The sequence below is a fragment of the Phascolarctos cinereus genome, unplaced genomic scaffold (assembly GCF_003287225.1).
Source record: "Phascolarctos cinereus isolate Bilbo 61053 unplaced genomic scaffold, phaCin_HiC Scaffold_2;HRSCAF=192, whole genome shotgun sequence".
Classification (NCBI taxonomy): domain Eukaryota; kingdom Metazoa; phylum Chordata; class Mammalia; order Diprotodontia; family Phascolarctidae; genus Phascolarctos; species Phascolarctos cinereus.
The window spans coordinates 264,977,588-264,995,814 of record NW_027555625.1 but is presented as its reverse complement, the minus strand read 5'-3'; the positions used below and the strand labels follow the sequence as shown (position 1 = coordinate 264,995,814).

The following is an 18,227-nucleotide window of genomic DNA, read 5'->3' as shown; positions in this document are numbered from 1 at the left end:
TTTTTTTTTAGGCATTTGGGGTTAAGTGATTTACCCAGGGTCACACAGCTAGTAAGTGTCAAAGTGTTTGATCTGAGGCCTGATTTGAACTCAGGTCCTCCTGGCTTCAAGGACGGTACTCTGTCCAGTGCACCACCTAGCTGCCACCTGTATGGGACTTTCTAGATCAAGATATTCACTAGCAGGTGGTATGATGTTATGGCTAGAACAATGAACTTAGAGTCAGGAAGATTTGTACAGATCCTTCATTACGCATTAGCTACTTGACCCTGAGCAAGTCATTTAACCTTTTTCAAATCCATTTCCTCTTCTGCAAAATGGCACCTCCCTTACAGGTTTGTTGTAAGGATCATATGAGATAATCTGTGGAAAGCACAGCACTTTGCAGACCTTGAAGCACTCTGAACGTCTGCACTGGTATGAACTGATTGGCAGCAGTGAGCCATGGGGACTCTCTTGCCTAATCCTCCTTCATGGGCACCACACATTGTGAGATGGCAAGTTCCAGCCTTGCTCATACTTACCTTCCTGACGGTATTTGCTTTGTACACGACCACTGGGGGGAACTCTTATCCAATAGGTGTAAAATATAAAAACTTGATGTAAATGCCACTTTTTATTCTTAATCTTTCCTGATGGCTAGGACTGCTCTTCCACAAGTCTTGAAGTCACCCAGCTCTTTATTTTGGGCCAGCAAAGGAGAGAGTGCATGTAAGCAGGAAATAGAAGTGAACAGATGCTAGGAGTATGCTCCCCACCCAAGCCTTGCAAATGTGTCCTTAACTAGATCTGTGGTTCTTAAAGATTTCACCAGCCTTCCTCACCCTTACTGTTGTCAGAGTATGTATCTGTCTGGGACAGACACAAGAAAGAGGACAGTGGTCCCTTTAAATACTGATATTTTCCTCTGTGTGTATATGTGTGTGTTTGTGTGTGTGTGCACATACATAAACATGCATATATGTGTATACATACACACACACAGACAACTGCCGTGTGGTTTTCAGGTTAAGATCCCAAATGAATTTGTGTTGATATGACCAGCATGTGTGAGTGGGCTCTTCAAAAGTATTAACTCTCACTAATTATCTAAGTGCACATAGGGTAGCCCACAAGAAATCTTTTGGTACCAAAAAAGATTTTTAAAAATTTCCTTTGTCATTGTCCTTCAAAGGAGATTATATTGTTAAGTGGTGATGATAGAACATGATGAGCCCTGGGTTCAAGTTCCCTTTTCAGCCACTTCCTCTTTTGTCACTTTACTTGACTAAATCTCAGTTTTCTCATCCACAGAATGGGGCTGACAATACTTAAACTACCAAACATACCAGGTAGTGTGAGGAAAGTATATAATAAATGGTGCAGTACTAACTCAGAGATTGTAGCTCTTGAGATGTTTCTTTTTCTGGGTGTTCCTAGTCAGATTCCAAAACTAACTTCTTTCAAGTCATAGGAGAAGAATTGAAAATTTTTCATTTACATCCAGAAACCAGGATGTAATCTAATTGTCTAAGAAGACTCTTTCCTTAGAGTTAGCTAATGTCACTTTTATTATTAAACCTTTGATTTTCATAATGTAATCTCTTTACTTTTTCTTGTACCTATTTATGATTAAGTATACTTTCACTTCCTTTTTGTTTTATGTTTGATTTCCACCTTGAGTGTTAATTGTCTTCTTTACCGTTTCCAGGAAGTACTCCAACAACCCCAACTTCTACTCAGGCCCCTCTGAAGCTTGAAGCATCACCAGCTCCAGCTCCAGCTCCAGCTCCAGTTCTGGCTCCAGCTCCGGTTCCAGCTCCGGCTCCGGCTCCTGGTTCTGCCCCACCCTCATCCCTTGCCACGTCAACTACCGCTTTCATTTTGCCTACAGTCTCTCTCCCTGCTGCCACCTTCCCATTTGGCTCTCCATCCTTGAAATCATCCAGTTTGATGTCAGGAGATCCCCCTCCTTTTCCGTTTTCCTCAGACAGCTCCAAACCAGCTCCAAGCTCTGCTGTAACTAGTGCGCCAGCCTTCTCTTTCACACCTCCTTCTAAAGCCCCCCTGGCCTCAGCCCCCTCCCTAGCCCCAGTGACTACCTCTGCATCTTCCTTCTATTTTGGATCTCCTGCTTTCAAGCCTGCGGTGGAAAATAATCCAGTGGCTAGCATGTCTAATCCACACATGGGGGCAAAGACATCTTTCCCACCTACGTCCTCTGCAGCCAAAGTAAACCTGAATGAAAAGTAAGTAATACTTCCTTGAGAGAATTGAATTTTTCTTTGTGATACATAGAAATATTTAGGTTTTGTTTTAGTCTGCAGGACTTATGTACAGATTTATATAGCACCCCCCATTAGACTGTCAATTCCTTTAGGAGGAGGGGCTATGTCTTCTATTTCTTTTGCTCTCCTCTCACTGCTACTCCAGGACCCTGCACACTTAGTAAATGCTTGGTGAGTAAGGAAGGGGTTAAGTGAGTATTCTTTTGGCAAAAGGCAGAAGTAGGAATCTCCTTGGTTGGGAGGCTTTCCTTTGCTCCAAAGCTTGGTTGAACAGATGCTGAAACTAGTACTCTATTGTGGCAATTTAGTTGTTCATTTTCCTGTTAAATATTTATTTGATAAGAAGGTTGAATAGTTCATTCTCAAAACAGCAGAATATCCAGTAAAGTAATGTTCATATTTCCTTACAAACTGTACCCTTTGAAAGCAATATTCAAGACATTTGTATTGCATGAAGTTAGGAACATTTCTCTTGAGAATAAATTACCTTTTGGGGGTGTCACTTTTTACTGGCATGAGAAAGAAATATTTGTAATGGATTCTTTTGAAATATTCTGATATTTTTTTTTTCAGATTTCCTGCTGGGGAGTCATCTACTCCTGTCAGCAGCTCCCAGAGCAGCTCCTCAATGCTATCATTTTCCTCAGCCTCCAAATCGGCTTCTGCCGGCCCTGTCAGTCACTCCACACCTCTCTCATCTTCATCTAGCTCAGTATCGGCAAAGTCATCGGTATCTCCATCTGTTTCAGGTATGCTTTCAAGCAGATGGTTTAAAGGGCTTAGATTCTTAATGAAGAAGATACAGCCTGGACTGATAATTTCATTGGTAATTTCCAGTAATTCCCTTCTTCCAGTGTGCAGCAACATTTCTGCCTTTTAGAGAATTATCTAGAGCACTAAAATGTTAAGGAATTTGCCCAACTATATGTCAAATGTGGGACTTGAACCCAGTTCTTCCTAGTCAGTGCTGACTCTCTAAATGCTATGCCATACCAGCTCAAATATTCTCAAAGAACTTTTTTTTTCCAGAGTTCTTAGAGGTACTAGTTAAGTGAATAAAAAAAATTATTTCTTTCTCCTCTCATGGTAAATAAGTTACTATGGATTTTGTATTCTTTTATGTAGGAGAATCTGTAGATTATGTGGTATTATGGACCTAATACTTTGATTGGCAGGTTTCCTTGTCTATCATTCCTCACAGAGCTGAATATATGTGGTGATTCAAATAATGAGTCTAGTCACCATTCATCTGCATCTAGTGTCTGTCTCAGTCCTTTGTGGACTCTAAAATGATTCATTAAAGTGCAGAGAAGAGAATGGTCCTGCGGTGACTGTTATACTTGTCACCTGAGCCTAAAGCAGTTTCAAGTGAATGACTTTTGCAGATGTCAAAACTATGAACAATCTGTCACATAGAGGGGCAGCAGCAGGCAGCTGAGGAGGACCACACTGAAGGGCAGTGCAGGGAGCAGCTAGTACATTTCCTTAGCCCGTTCCTATTTGGAATTTGATACCATGAGTTATTTTCATGAATTAAAGTAATGGTTTAAGTTTATTTGGCATTTTACATCTTACAAAACCCTTTCCTCAAAATAGCTCTGTGAGATAGCTAGTGCAAGGAGTAGTATCCTTGTTTCGTCAGTTAGTCAACGAGTGTTTATTAAGCATCTGCTCTGCCATGCAGAATCCTGGGCACTGAGGATATATGTACAAAGAGTGAAACGATCCCTACTCACCTAGACCTTGCATTCTTGATGGGGTGAGGAAATTCAGACTTTGAGAGGCTTGGCTTCTTCCTATGCTACCATTATATCTTTAAGCACTAGAAAGAGTTTCATTTTCAATAAGCCTACAGTGTCTCCTAGCTATATCAGGTTGGTTTCACCAAAGAAAGGTTATAGAATTATTGAAACCTTATCTCCCAAGAATAGCCTGCTCTGAATTCACTTTTACCCAGGAGAAAGGAAGGCTTGATGCTGCTTACCACAGTTAGCTTAGTCTTCTGATAATGGATTCTCTTTACTTCCTCTTCCTATAGAAATATTTCTGTACTGACTGTATTTCCCACATTATATGTTGTCTTCCCTCCCTTATCTCCATTTGAGGGAACTAATCGTCTGTTTCTGAAGGTATGGGGAATGTGGGAATGGAGAGAAATGGCATCATGTGAATCAGTACTGTCATTATCAGAAGTGCCAGCAGCAGATCTTCGATTCTTATCCTTGATTCTCACTGGGATATTTTGGGACCACCCATGCTAGCACTTGTGACTAGCAAGACCTTGTCTGAATGTTTCCACTAATGGTAACCATGGCAGCCTTCCATATGTTGCCAAGGCTGATAGCCACTCTGAGGAAGAATTATACACCTTTTTTCTTTCTTGTATTTAGGGTTGAGGAAATTATGTAAATGTTTTATATTTTGATTGAGTTATCTCATTATCATTACAGGGCGCTCTTCCCAGAGCAGTCCAGTATCTTCAGTGGTACAGAAATCAGCCAGGATCACTGCTCCAGTGGCAAAGTCAAGTACTACTCAGGTACTGAATGCTTGGATTCAAGCAAAATTATATATGCTTTTTGATAAACTCATTTAAGTGCATAGTTTTGAAACTATGATTCACATTTTTTTTGGAATGATCGCTTTTGAAGAATCTCTTTAATGTCATAGTTAGACCTCTGTAATGTAATAAAAAATATCAAAAAGTACAAGGTTTTGACTTAGTGCGCACACACTTTGTCTTAAACTAAATATTATAGGTTTATATTCTCTGTTGACTCACTCATCTTTTTTTTTTTTGGTTAGGCAGTGGGATTAAATGACTTGCCCAGGGTCACACAGCTAGTAAGTGTCAAGTGTATGAGGCCAGACTTGAACTCAGGTCCTCCTGACTCCAGGGCTGGTGCTCTATCCACTGCACCACCTAGCTGCCCCCTCACTCATACCTTTTTAAATTATGGAATGTCTGCTTTTCTTCCTTATTTCTAAATGCCAGATAGCATTTAATTTTTCTCACCGTTCCCCCAAATAAGCAAGAAATAAACCATTTTTCTGGTCCTCCACCATCAGTTTCTTTCTAATGAGACTTAAGTTAAAACCTCAGAGAATGTTGAACAGTTGAGTCCCTCCTTAGTCAGTCACGAGCTTATGCCTTTGACAGTGTATTTTTAACTGAGTTTGCATTTCAGAAGCTTCTCTTAACTACTGTGTGTAATTAGACGCAATTAAGCCTGATATAAGACTTATCACCTATGTTAAATGTTGGGATACATACACAGACTGCTTTCAGTGGTCGCAACTTAGTAGTTTCTCAAAACTTCCCATTTCAGGCCAAATCACCACAGCCTGCCATGATAGAAAAGCAGCTGCACCAGTGGAAAGATTCAGACCCTGTGATGGCTGGAATCAGTGAGGAGGTAATGTCATACCCTGCAGATAGATTTTTTTTCCTACTCTGACCTAATGCAACAACATCAATGAAAGTTGGTTCTGGTAAAGGCTTTGAGCCACTGCCCTCATCTAGTAGGTGGCCTCAGCCCGTCTCCTTGGAAGCAGGTTCACAACTGTGTACTAGATTAGTCAGTTCTGCAATGGCGGCAGTCATTCAAACCTCATTGTCTCACTTTTGGATTGGATTTTCTCCCTGCATGATCATGTAGATTGCACACTTCCAAAAGGAGATGGAAGAGCTAAAAGCCCGAACTTCCAAAGCCTGTTTCCAAGTTGGCACCGCTGAGGAGATGAAGATGCTGCGGACAGAGTCCGAGGAGTTACACACCTTTCTCCTGGAGATTAAAGAAACAACAGAGGTATGTATCTGTTTATCTTTTCCCTATGTTGAACTAGCTTGTTGGGCATTAATGCTTCACCTCTTCAGAGGTGAGGTAAACTGTCATTGTCTCCTACGCTGCATATACATTTGACTCCTTCCCTTTTGATTTGGATCACCAGTTTCAGTCTTTCGGTTTAAAATTCATTACTTTTCAAATGACCCTCTCGCTTCTCCCCAATTTTCCTGTATTTTTACCAAATAATTTAATAACCCAGTTAATCTTTTTGTCAACATTACTCTGCTCGTTCCAAAAAAAGATTTTTTTTAATCTTGAAAACATTTTTCTTCATCAATATATTCCTTTGATTCTTTTAGTCTCTTCATGGAGATATTAGCACCCTGAAGACCACCTTACTAGAGGGTTTTGCAGGGGTTGAAGAGGCAAGAGAACAGAATGAAAGAAATCATGACTCTGGATATCTTCATTTACTCTATAAGAGACCACTGGATCCTAAGAGTGAAGCCCAGCTTCAGGTAGGAAATGCTTGGAGAAGTGGGCCTTCTCAGTTGTTCTCATGTGCTGTTTGCCATTCCTACAGATAAAGACTAGCATTCTTCTTGAAAAGTTATTACGTGGACTTGATAAACATCAGCAAATAGGGACGTTTCTTTATGTAAAGAACAGAAAAAACAGATAATTTGGATCTTTATTACATAGAACTTGGATTTTTAAAAAATATATAATTTATAAATTTATCACAATAATTCTAACTGTGCTCTGCTGAGAGCAACACTCTGGAGACTATTTATTTTCTCCCCCTCCTCAACTGGCCATTAGTATACATACCATCAAGCAGATGGGTTGTGTTGGTTATGACCTCCTGATCCAAACCCCTGCTTACTTATCTGAATCAGAGAGGTGTGCTTTCCCATTCAGTTACACGTTTTCTAGTTTTAAAAAAAATGACTTATAATTTTGTATATATCTGTCCTCTCGGTACACTATAAATTTCATGGATGCAGTGATTCTTCCTAATTTCAAATTTGTCAGACTCTCAGTGCCTAACACAGGCCATTGCACTCAGTAGTCATGAGATCAAGGGATCATAGATTTAGAACTGTAAGACACCTTAGAGACCATTGAATCTAACTCCTTCATATTGTAGATGAGGAAGCAGGCCCAAAGAGGTTAAGTGATTCGCCCAAGGTCTCAGAGCTAGTAAGTGTGTGAGGCAGAATAAGAATGCACTGTTCCTGACTAAAAGTGCCAGTGCTATTTATCATATCATATATATCACTATATATCCAGTCACTTGACAAATGTTTTTGAACTCTTTGTTCAGAGAGTTAATTGAAATAATACAGTATTGGAAAGGATATGTTTTAGATTTAGATTTAATGGAATAAGGAGCTACTCTTAACTGTTATCCATCACTGCTTAATCTGAGCTTTTCTCCTCTGGTGTGAGTATAGAATTCTTCTTTCGTTACATCTCTAGGGCTAAGATTCTTAGTCAGTGGACTAGTATCTTTTGTTAGCTCTTCAGTCTGGTTGCTGCTTGGCTTGTGTCTACTTTCCTGCAAGTTTGTCAGGGTTTAGAGCAGGGGCAATCCTCCCCCCACTACCCCCCCCCAATTCAGAACTTTTACTGTCAGCACCATCTCTCGTCATCTTTTCCTTTGAGGAAATGAAAAGTAACCTCTTGTTAGAGAAAAAGATGGTATACGCCCCCTTTTTTTTTTTGGTGAGACACCAGTGAAGTGATATTTTTTTTAAAATCAAATGAAAGATAACCTGCCTTCTCACCTTTCTAGTCTTTTTTTTTTGTAAATAGCATTTTTTTCAATTACATGTAAAGATGGTTTTTAACATTCATTTTTATAAGATTTTGAGTTCCAAATTTTTCTCCCTCCCTCCTCCTCCCTGAGATGGCAAGCAATCTAATATAGGTTTATACATGTGCAATTATGGAAACATATTTCCACCTTAGTCATGTTGAGAAAGAAGGAACAAAACAAGAGGGAAAAGCCACAAAAAACAAAAAAAGTGAAAATAACATGCTTTGATCTGCATTCAGACTCCATAGTTCTTTCTCTGGACATGGACAGCATTTTCCATTGTGAGTCTTTTGGAATTGTCTTGGATCATTGTACTGCTGAGAAGAGTTAAGTCAATCATAGTTGGTCATTGCATAGTGTTACTGTTACTGTGTATGTTGCTTCTTTGGGTAACAGTTTCTGCATCTCTAAAAAGGCAATGAGATGTGAATTGCTGTGTGCAAAGTGCTTATAAACAATAAAGCGCTATGGATCCGAGTTATTATTATTTAGTACATTTTCAGGCTTTTCTAATATGGGTTTTAACTCCCTTAAGCAAGAGAGCAGTTATCTCCTTATTATTTATCAGAGGAAAGGCCCAAGTGAATTCCATCTGACTTTGTTGTTGTCAGTTTCTGTTTCCTTTACTGTGAGGTCATGTAGAGAAGGTTATGCAGCATTTCCTCTAATTATTGGTTTCCCAATCAAAAGGGAATAATTACTCTTTCTCAAAAGAAAAAGTCTCCACCCTTCCCCTGCGTATTTTCTTGAAATTCGTATGTCGTGCTTGTGCTTAAATACTTACTAAACCTTGTGTGGCTTCTTTTAAAATGACTATGTAACTTTTTCAGTTAAAAATTTAAGCACATCATAACAATTTTTCAGACAGATTGAAACAAAACACAAGACTTGAATAGATAGAGAGTAATTTTTCCTCAGTGTACGAGCATCTCTTTTGTCCTTCAGTCTATATGCAGTTTTAGCTTAAGGCTCCAGTTTTTAGGTTAGAACTTTTATGGCTCATTTTGTATAGACCTACCAGTTTAACAGAAGACCAAGCAGAGAAGAAAAATAGTAGGGAAATGAGCATAAGTTTAACCCACAATGCTACTATTTATATTTTGTTAGTCTACTGAAGTTGCGTTTCCATAAATAAAGATATGACTTTAACAGAAGCTAATGGAAATGACAAACATTTTTCAGCCTGACTAGTAGGTTCCAAAAATCTGCAAGGTCGTTTCAGCTTTGCTTTTTTTTTGTTTTTGTAATGAACATTTAGATTTTTTTTTTACTTAATGCTTGACCCGGTAATTTGATGGTTTATAATGGCTCACCACATTGCCATTAATTTCATGAGTAGCAATGCATAAAACTAAATGACTGTTCTGTCCAAGTGCCAGCATGTGATGGAAAATTCCCAAATTGTTGATAACACTTTATAGAAACTGGAAAAGGAGAGCTGAGCAGAAACCCATGATAGCAAAGCAGACAGACACCTAATGACAAAAGCAATGTGATTAAATACATTTACTCTAAGTTTTTTCAATGTGTTACTCTTTCTGGAAGTATTAGAATTTTAGAGACCACCACATAATCCACAGAATTGAATTTCTATTAGGGGAATATCATGTAGCATAATACTGGAAAGTGAAGAATTTTAGGTTGTGGTGTGAGTGGGTTTCTTTTGTCCAAGTTTTATTTTTGATTTTGATTTTAAATACCAAAAAAAACCCATTTGCATATTAATGGAAGGGAACAAAAAGCAGATTGTATATGAAATCATGAATCTTCCATGATTGATACCACTTTTTTCAATGTATGTAATGAATTCCAAACATCACTTTCAAAACTGTCCTGATTTTCTGAACTTCTTTCCTTTCTGTACATTAAAAAAATGTTTCAGTGGCCCCCTTTTTAAAAATATCAGTATTGATAGACCTTTTCCTCCCCAAATGAAAAACTGAGATTAAGGGATGTTAAATTCTTAAATTCTCAAAGAAGCATGTTCAGGCAGAAGGAATCTACACAATGTCCATGTGCCAAAACATGTCTTTTTCTGTACCCTGAGTCATCAGCTTTGTCCGGAAAAGTAACATGTTTCGTCATGGGTCCTCTGGAGACGCTATTAGTTCTTGCACTGATGAGCATTCACGAGTCTTTGGAAGTTGTTTTTATTTACAGTGTTGTCCTTGTGTAGATTGTTCTGCTTCTGCTCCCTTTACTCTGCATCATACTACCCAGGATCCTCTACAGTCATCTTTTGTCATTTCTTAGGGTACAGTATTACAGTGTTATTCTATTACATTTATGTACCATGGTTTGCTCAGACACTCCTCATTTGATGAGCACCCTCCTAGATTCTAGTTCTTTTTTCCTTTTAATTCTCATTTCAGGATCAAGAAGATGTTTTGCTTGTGACTCTTACCTCCCCAATATTATTCTCCCTCTTAATCCTCCATCCCTATTTGTTCCCTGTTTAAAAAATATATGTACATATATATTATTTTGAACTTAAACGTAAAACCAGAATTCTTTTTGAAACTGTGAATTTCTATTTCATAATACTTGCTTTAAAATATGTGTGTGTATATACATGTATATGTATGTATATGTGTGTGTATAAATTCCATACATTGCTTTCAAAACTGCCCCACTTGAATTGCATCCTTCTGAACTTCCTTATGTTCTCTTTTTTGCAATTAAAAGAAATGTTTCAGTGGCTTTTTTTTTAGTGGTGGGGGTGGGGGGAGAGGACATCACTTTTTTTTAGTTTAAATTTTATTTTATTTTCAGTTCCAAATTCTTTCCCTCCCTCACACATTGAGTAGGCAAGAAATACAATACCCAGGATACATATGAAGTCATGCAAAACATTTCCACATTAGCCATATTGCCAAAAAAACCCAAAATCTAAACCCAAGAAAAATAAAGTAAAAAAAAATATGCTTCAGTCTGTACTCAGAGTTCATCAGTTTTCTGTCTGGAGGTAGATAACATTTTTCATCAATGAATCGTTTGGAATTGTGATGGATTATTGTCTTGATCAAATTACCTAAATCTTTCACATTTGATTATTGTTATGATATTGTTGTTACTGTATACAATGTTTTCCTCGGTCTACTCACTTCACTTTGCATCAGTTCATATAGATTTTCACAGAACCATCCCCCTCATTATTTCTTATAACATAATAGTATTCCATTACATTGATATACCACAACTTGTTCAGCCATTCCCAATTGATCATCCCCTCCATTTCCAATTCTTTGCCACCACAGAAAGAGCTGCTATGAATATTTTTATACAAATAGGTGTGTCTTGTTTTTCTTTGATCCCTTTGGGATATAGACTTAGTATTGGTGTTGCTGGGTCAAAGGCTATACACAATTATATAGCACTTTGGGCCTAGTTCCAGATTGTTCTCCATAATAGTTGGACCAGTTCACAGTTCCACCAGCAGCGCATTAGTGTCCATATTTTTCTGCATCCCCTAGAGCATTTGTCATTTTCCTTTTCTGTCATGTTAGCTAGTCTCATAGGTATAAGAGGATATCTTGAAATTTTTTTAAATTTGCATTTTTCTAATTGTCTGGTAATTTGCAGGGGTTTTTTTCCTTTTCTTTTCTTTTTGGTGAGGCAGCTGAGGTTAAGTGACTTGCCCAGGATCACACAGCTAGTAAGTGTCAAGTGTCTGAGGCCAGATTTGAACTCAGGTCCTTCGGACTCCAAGGCTGAAGCTCTGTCCACTCTGCCACCTAGCTGCCCCATAGAGCATTTTTTCATATAACTATTGATTGATTAGATTTCATCTTCTGAAAATTGTGAGGAGTCACTATTACTAACATCTCCTTTTCCCTCAATTTTTTAAAACTCAAAAGAAAAAAACCCTTCGTACTAAGTAAGCCTAGATAAACAAAATTAATTCGCACAGTGTCTATGTCGGAAATGTTTGTCTCTTTCTGTATTTTGTGTCCATTGCTTCTCTGTCATTGCCAGGTGAGTAACATCTCTCATCATTGGTCCTCTGGAAACATGGTTAGACATTGCATTGATTGAAGTTTTTAAGTCTTTCAAAAAATTTTTTAATGTTGTCTTTGTAGAAATTGTTCTTCTGTTCTGTTATCTTTCATTCTCCATCACTTTCAAAGATTCTCTGCAGTTGTCTCTTTTGTCATTTCTTATGGCAAAATCATATCACATTAAATTAATGTACTGTTATTTATTAAGCGATTTCCCAGTTGTGCTGGAGGCAATTTAAAGCAACTGCTTAGATTGTAGTTTTTTTTTTAATATTTTATTCCTCCCTTCAGATCAGAATAATTCTTTTGCTTACAGCTGTTCCCTCCCCCAATATTATCCTTCTTAATCTTAACCCCTTTCTATCCATGTTTTTTTTCCATGTTGAATTTGATGTATTTCTACACTGAAATTTTGTTTGTGTATGTGTGTGTTCAACCCACTGTTGTTTGGTTAGGATAAGAGTGAGGTTCATCTGATACCTACTCACCCTTACCCTGTACTCTTCTTCTCACCTACCCCAGTTATGAGAAATAGCAGGTTCCACTTTCTTTTCCTCTTTTCTATCCTATGTATTCCTTATATTCTCTTTTCTCACTTAAAACACTCAAAATGGAATTAGTCCTCCCCAGGGCCTGTTTTTCTTAAACTTCCTCAATACCCTTTGAAGCTTCTAAAAGGACACTTTTTTTCCCCTCCTATTAGGATTTTAGTACTACATCATCATATAAACCCTTTCAGTTGCTCAAAAAAATTTGTCTTTCTAGATTTCTCTTGCCTCTTGTGTTTGGCCTTTACAACAGAAATCATTGAAGGTCCTTTATATCTTTAAAGGTCCATTTTCCTCCCTCAGCTTGTAGGGTTAGTTATTCTTGGTTGTAAGCCTGTATCTTTTATTTTTGGAATATTGTATTCTAAGATCCCTCTTGCTTGTAATAGAAGCCACCAAATCTTATGTGATCCTGACTCTGGCTTTTTGGTGAACGTGAACTGCTTTTTTCTTTATCCTTGCATAATATCTTCTTTCATGTGAGAATTCTAGATTTTGGTTCCACATTCCTAGGACTTTTGCATTTGGGGGGGTTTATTGAGGAGCTGATTGCCGGATTTTTCTGCCTTCATTTTGCCCTCTGCTTCTAATAAATTAGTTTTCATGTATGATTTCTTGAAATATAGTATCTAGGATTTTTTTTTTAAACATGATTTTCAGGGAGTTCACTGATTCTTAAATTATCCCCCTTTAACCTGTTTTCTAGACTAGCTAGTTTTAATGTCAGCTCTTACATTAAAATTTTTTTTCGGTCTTTTGATTTTGTTTTAGTATTTCTTTCTGACTCAGAGAGTCATTGATTTCTGTTTAGTTTATTCTAATTTTCAAGGAGTCAATTTCTTGAGTAGAGTTTACCATTTCTTAAGCTATTTTATTCACTTTCTACTTCTTTCCTCCAGTTTTTGTTTCATTTTTTTATCTTTTGCTTCATTTCTTCTAAGTATTTATGTAGTCTTTGTGGAAAATTCATTTTTTCCCCTTTGAGCCATTGTAGTTGTTACAGAGTCATTCTCTCCTTTTAATCCTAGATCTTTGAGCATCTCTAGATCCACTATATTTTTTTTTAAATGAGTTAGTGTTTGATTTGCTTATCTGTTCAGCTTTTTTCATAATTTGGGGCTTTGTGCTAGAGCCAGGCTCAATTTTTGGTGGAGTGATTGGCTCTGATTTGTCTTACTTTGGGTCCACTGGATTCCTATACTGACTTTCTCTTCTTGGAGTTAGGGGGCTCCCCCAACCTGATCTTTGAGGTTCAGAATGCTAAATCTTCTGGTTCCTCTATGGCCTGTCATTCAGAATGTTGAGTCCCAGATGTCCTAGTCTATGTGCTGCTCTGCTCCCTGCCGTGGCCACATTGATTGTTGCTGCTACCCAAATGCCCTGCTGTGGGTTTACCACTACCTGGAGCTTTCTTTTGGAGCCTTCCACTCTTGCTGCATCCAATACAATGCCCTCCAGGTTACACATCTCTCTGATGCCATGGGAGGCTGTGGGCTTGTTTATCAGTGCTGGCCTAGCCCCCTTACCTGTTTCCCATAGGCTGCTGGCCATGTGTTGTCATTGTCATCATTGTTGTTTGGTACAGTTCTGGGATAGAATAAATCACTCACTGTCATTTCTTATTAGATTTTTTGATCATTTGGTCTAATGTGAGGTTTTTTTGTCTTTTTTTTTAAATTTTTAGGCATTTGGGGTTAAGTGACTTGCCCAGGGTCACACAGCTAGTAAGTGTTAAGTGTTTGGTCTGAGGGCAGATTTGAACTCAGGTCCTCCTGACCCCAGGGCTGGTGCTCTATCCATTGCGCCACCTAGCTGCCCCTTCAAACATGACTTTCAAGGTTTTCCTGTAGTAGGTGAGGGGAAACTGGGCAGCCGGTTTTCATTCAGCCAGGCATTTGGACCAGAAGACCATCTGTGAGTGTTTTTGACAAGAGGTCTTCCTGTCACCTCTTAAATCATACCCCTTTATTTATTCCATATGGCCAGTCCTAGGTAGAATAGCTCTTTAATATATACTTCCCTTCTGCTTTTCATTTTCTTGTCTTTTGGGTCTTTTTATTCTTGGAACCTGTCATATCATCAACTCAGTGCTTGTTCACTTTCTTCTACTTGCTCACCTTTGGTGTTCTTTCCTTTTGTTTCTAAATACTTATATCTGCATATTTCTGTTCCAAGTTAGAAGACATTTAAATATAGGACTTTGTTTAGACTGTAGTATAACATCCTTATTCATTCATCAAATATTTATTAAGCACTTACTCTGCAAAATTCACAGATGCTTGCAACAGAGAGAAAGAACACAGTGTCCCTGCCCTCAGAGAGTTTTCAGTTTAGTAGCTAATTAGGTCACTGAATGGCTATAACTCAATATTTTCAATATGAAGGTTTAAACCTCAGCTTTCTGTATTACTCTTTAAAGAAACAGAGCTCTTAAGTCATGACAGGGTTGTCTTTCCATGCAGAATGTAAACAGTTTGACCTTAATAAGTCTCTTATGATTTCTCTTTCCTGTTTACCTCTTCATGTTTCACGTGAGTCTTGTATCTGAAAGTCAGATTTTCTATTCAGCTCTGATCTTTTCATCAAGAATGCTTGAGTCAGACCAAACACTTGACACTTACTAGCTGTGTGACCCTGGGCAAGTCACTTAACCCCAACTGCCCCCCCCAAAAGAATGCTTGAAAGTCCTCTATTTTCCTGAATGTCCATTTTTTCCCCTGTAGGATTATACTCAGTTTTGCTGGGTGGGTGATTCGTGGTTGTAACCCTGTCTCCTTTGCCTTACAGAATATTCTATTCCCAGCCCTCCAGTCTCTGAATGTAGAAGTTGCAAAAAAGGGAGATTTTAGTTCAGTGTGAGGGAAAACTTTTCAATAATAACTATCCACCGGTGGGATGGGCTTACTCAGGAGGAATAAATACTCTGAGGCTTTCAAGTGAAGGCTGGATGGCCACTTGTTAGGAGGCTACTGAAAAGATTTTTGTTCAAATATGGGTTGTATTAGAGACCTTCTGAGATCTCTTGAGATTCTGGATTTTTCTCTCTACAACACATTCAGGCTCTTGTCTTTTGGAAATATTATAGGTATTTTACTGTTCCTCTTTACAATTGCCTTTAATTTGAGTTGTTCCTCAAGCTGAAAAATGAATCATTTGGCTTTGTTTTAAGAATTTTTTTCTTGGTAGGAAATTCGGCGTCTTCATCAGTATGTTAAGTTTGCTGTCCAAGATGTGAATGATGTTCTAGACCTGGAGTGGGACAGACATCTGGAAGAGAAGAAGAAGCAAAAGTGCGTGTTGACGGGATAACAAACCACTCTTTATTCCCGTTAGTGATGGCCCCCTCCCTCTGCTCTGCTACATCAATTTGGGGTTAAGTGACTTGCCCAGGGTCACACAGCTAGTAAGTGTCAAGTGTTTGGTCTGAGGCTGGATTTGAACTCAGGTCCTCCTGACTTCAGGGCCGGTGCTCTATCCACTGTGCCACCTAGCTGCCCCTCTCCTCTACTGCATATTTCAGATATTCTAGATGGTGCTTCTATTCATCCCTTCTCCAAATGTTTCCTTGGCCTTAGAGTGCCCTACTAAAATACTCGACTGGGAAGTAGTAGCTGACCCACCGTTATCTAGGGAGACACTTAGCCAGCTCTAGTCTATTGGAGGATAATTGATTTGGGGGAGCAGTTAGGAGGCGTGGGAGAGAAAGTAGATACAGTGCAACATGAAATCATTTGGTGTATGGTTATCATAGAGTAATCCAGTCATCCCTTAAATTTTAAAGGTTTCTTATTATGGTCAACAGGCGCCTGCTTGTTCCAGAGCGAGAGACACTATTTAACACTCTTGCCAATAACCGGGAAATAATCAACCAACAGAGGAAGAGGTTGAATCACCTGGTGGACAGTTTACAGCAGCTCCGACTTTATAACCAAACCTCTCAGTGGAGCATACCCAATGAGAGCCCTTCTCCGAGCAGCACTCAGAGGTATGGAGGGCATGGAGTGGAATGGATCTTTGGGGTTGTTCTTTCCAGAATTATGTACTGAAGGAGTATATGAGACAGAAAGCTAACAGGAAAAGGATACTTCCTCAGTAGCTATTTTATCAAAGGCTTCAGCCTACATGTTCTGTATGGCATTTATTTGTTCTGTAATCTGCAATTTAAATGAACACGATTATGGAATGGAATTATCTCTTGCTTTATAGAAATACCATCTGAACCCTTTTAAATAGTACCTTTTGATTCTTTTTTTGAACCAGATTTAAAGAATTAAGTGGAGGTTTTTTATCTGATAGATGAATTTGTTGTAATGATTTATTTTCATTCATTCAGTATACCATTCTTAACTCAGAATAGTAGTTTTGAATCGTTCCCAGTAAGTTTCTTTTAAATTAAAAAAAAATTTTGTGGATCACCTTCCCCATCCCACTTGATAGTAGTCATAATATTAGTATCTATTGATTATGAAATAAGGTGATTACAAAAAGCCACTGTGAATTCAGTAATGCTTTTAAATTGATTTGTATTTCATCGTAACAGTGTCTAATAGCTAACATTAATAATAACTAACATTTATATAGTGCTTACTGTGTGCCAGATACTGTGCTAAGCGCTTTACAATTATTATCTCATTTGATCTGCACAACAACCTTGAGAGGTAGGTGCTGTTATTATCCCCATTTTACAGATGAGAAAATTGAGACAAATAGAGATTAAATGACTTGCTCAGGGTCACACAGCTAATAGGTATCTGATGCTAGATTTGAATTCAAGTCTTCCTGATTCCAGATTTGGTTCTCTACCCACTGTACCACCTTGTCCCATCTATTATACACTTAGAAAATAATAATATTTGTATGTGGCAAATAATATTTTTGTTTATTTGTATGAATTCATATGAATATGGATTCCTGGGGCCCTTGGAATGCCCCTCTCCCACACACATATATGCAACCCAAGGTTCTGAACCCACAGATTGGAAACCACTAACTTAGAATTTTGTGTGCTTCCCTGCTTGTTTTTGTTTGTTTGTTTGTTTTAGTATAACCAGTTACTCCTTATTTGAAATTTTTTTCAGTTAACAAAATTCTGCCAACTTTCCCTCCCCCCCCAACTCCCAAATAAGAAGAAAATATAAATCCCTGTTATAGATATGAATAATCAAGCAAAACAAATTCCTTTAACAAAGAAATATTTCATTCTATGCTCTGAATCCTTATCTTACCTCTTATCCAGATGTCGATGGTAAGTTTCATCATGAATCCTTTGGAATCATGATTGATCATTACGTTGATCAGAGTTCTGAAGTTTTTCAAAGTTATTTGTCTTTATAGTATTGTCATTTTGTAAATTGTTCTGGTTCTGCCCACTTTACTCTGCATTAGTCTATGCTAGTCTTCCCAGGTTTCTCTGAAATCATGTTTATATATCATGACTTGTTTAGACAATCCTTAATTGATAGGCACTCCCTCAATTTCCAGTTCTTTGTCACTGCAAAAATATAAATTTTTTTGGACATCCTTAGTTAGAGTTTGTTTTACACAGGACTGACTCCTTTTATCTAACGTCTTTTCTGTTTCTTCTTTCTTCCCTTTCCCTGCTGTTGCCTTGTTGAGTAAAATGTATTTCTTTACCCAAGTGTGTGTGTGTGTATTCTTCCCTCCTTTGACTAGTTCAGATGAGGGTGAGGTTCAGATATCAGCCTCTCCTCCTATACCTTCTTCCTTGTTTATATAAACTTCTTGTAATCTATTGAAGTAAGCCGATTTTCTCTAACCTTCCTCTCCTTCCCTCTTCCCACTTC

General features: G+C 38.1%; 1 protein-coding gene across 1 annotated transcript in view; it reads left to right on the top strand.

Annotated features, from left to right (window-relative positions):
* NUP214 (nucleoporin 214) overlaps window positions 1-18,227 on the top strand; it is a 102,601-nt gene that overhangs the window by 17,395 nt on the left and 66,979 nt on the right. The window contains 8 exon segments of the mRNA XM_020973511.2: window positions 1,691-2,228; window positions 2,841-3,016; window positions 4,718-4,806; window positions 5,597-5,683; window positions 5,927-6,076; window positions 6,415-6,573; window positions 15,610-15,713; window positions 16,226-16,408. Of these exon segments, the coding sequence (XP_020829170.1) occupies window positions 1,691-2,228; window positions 2,841-3,016; window positions 4,718-4,806; window positions 5,597-5,683; window positions 5,927-6,076; window positions 6,415-6,573; window positions 15,610-15,713; window positions 16,226-16,408 (1,486 nt within the window).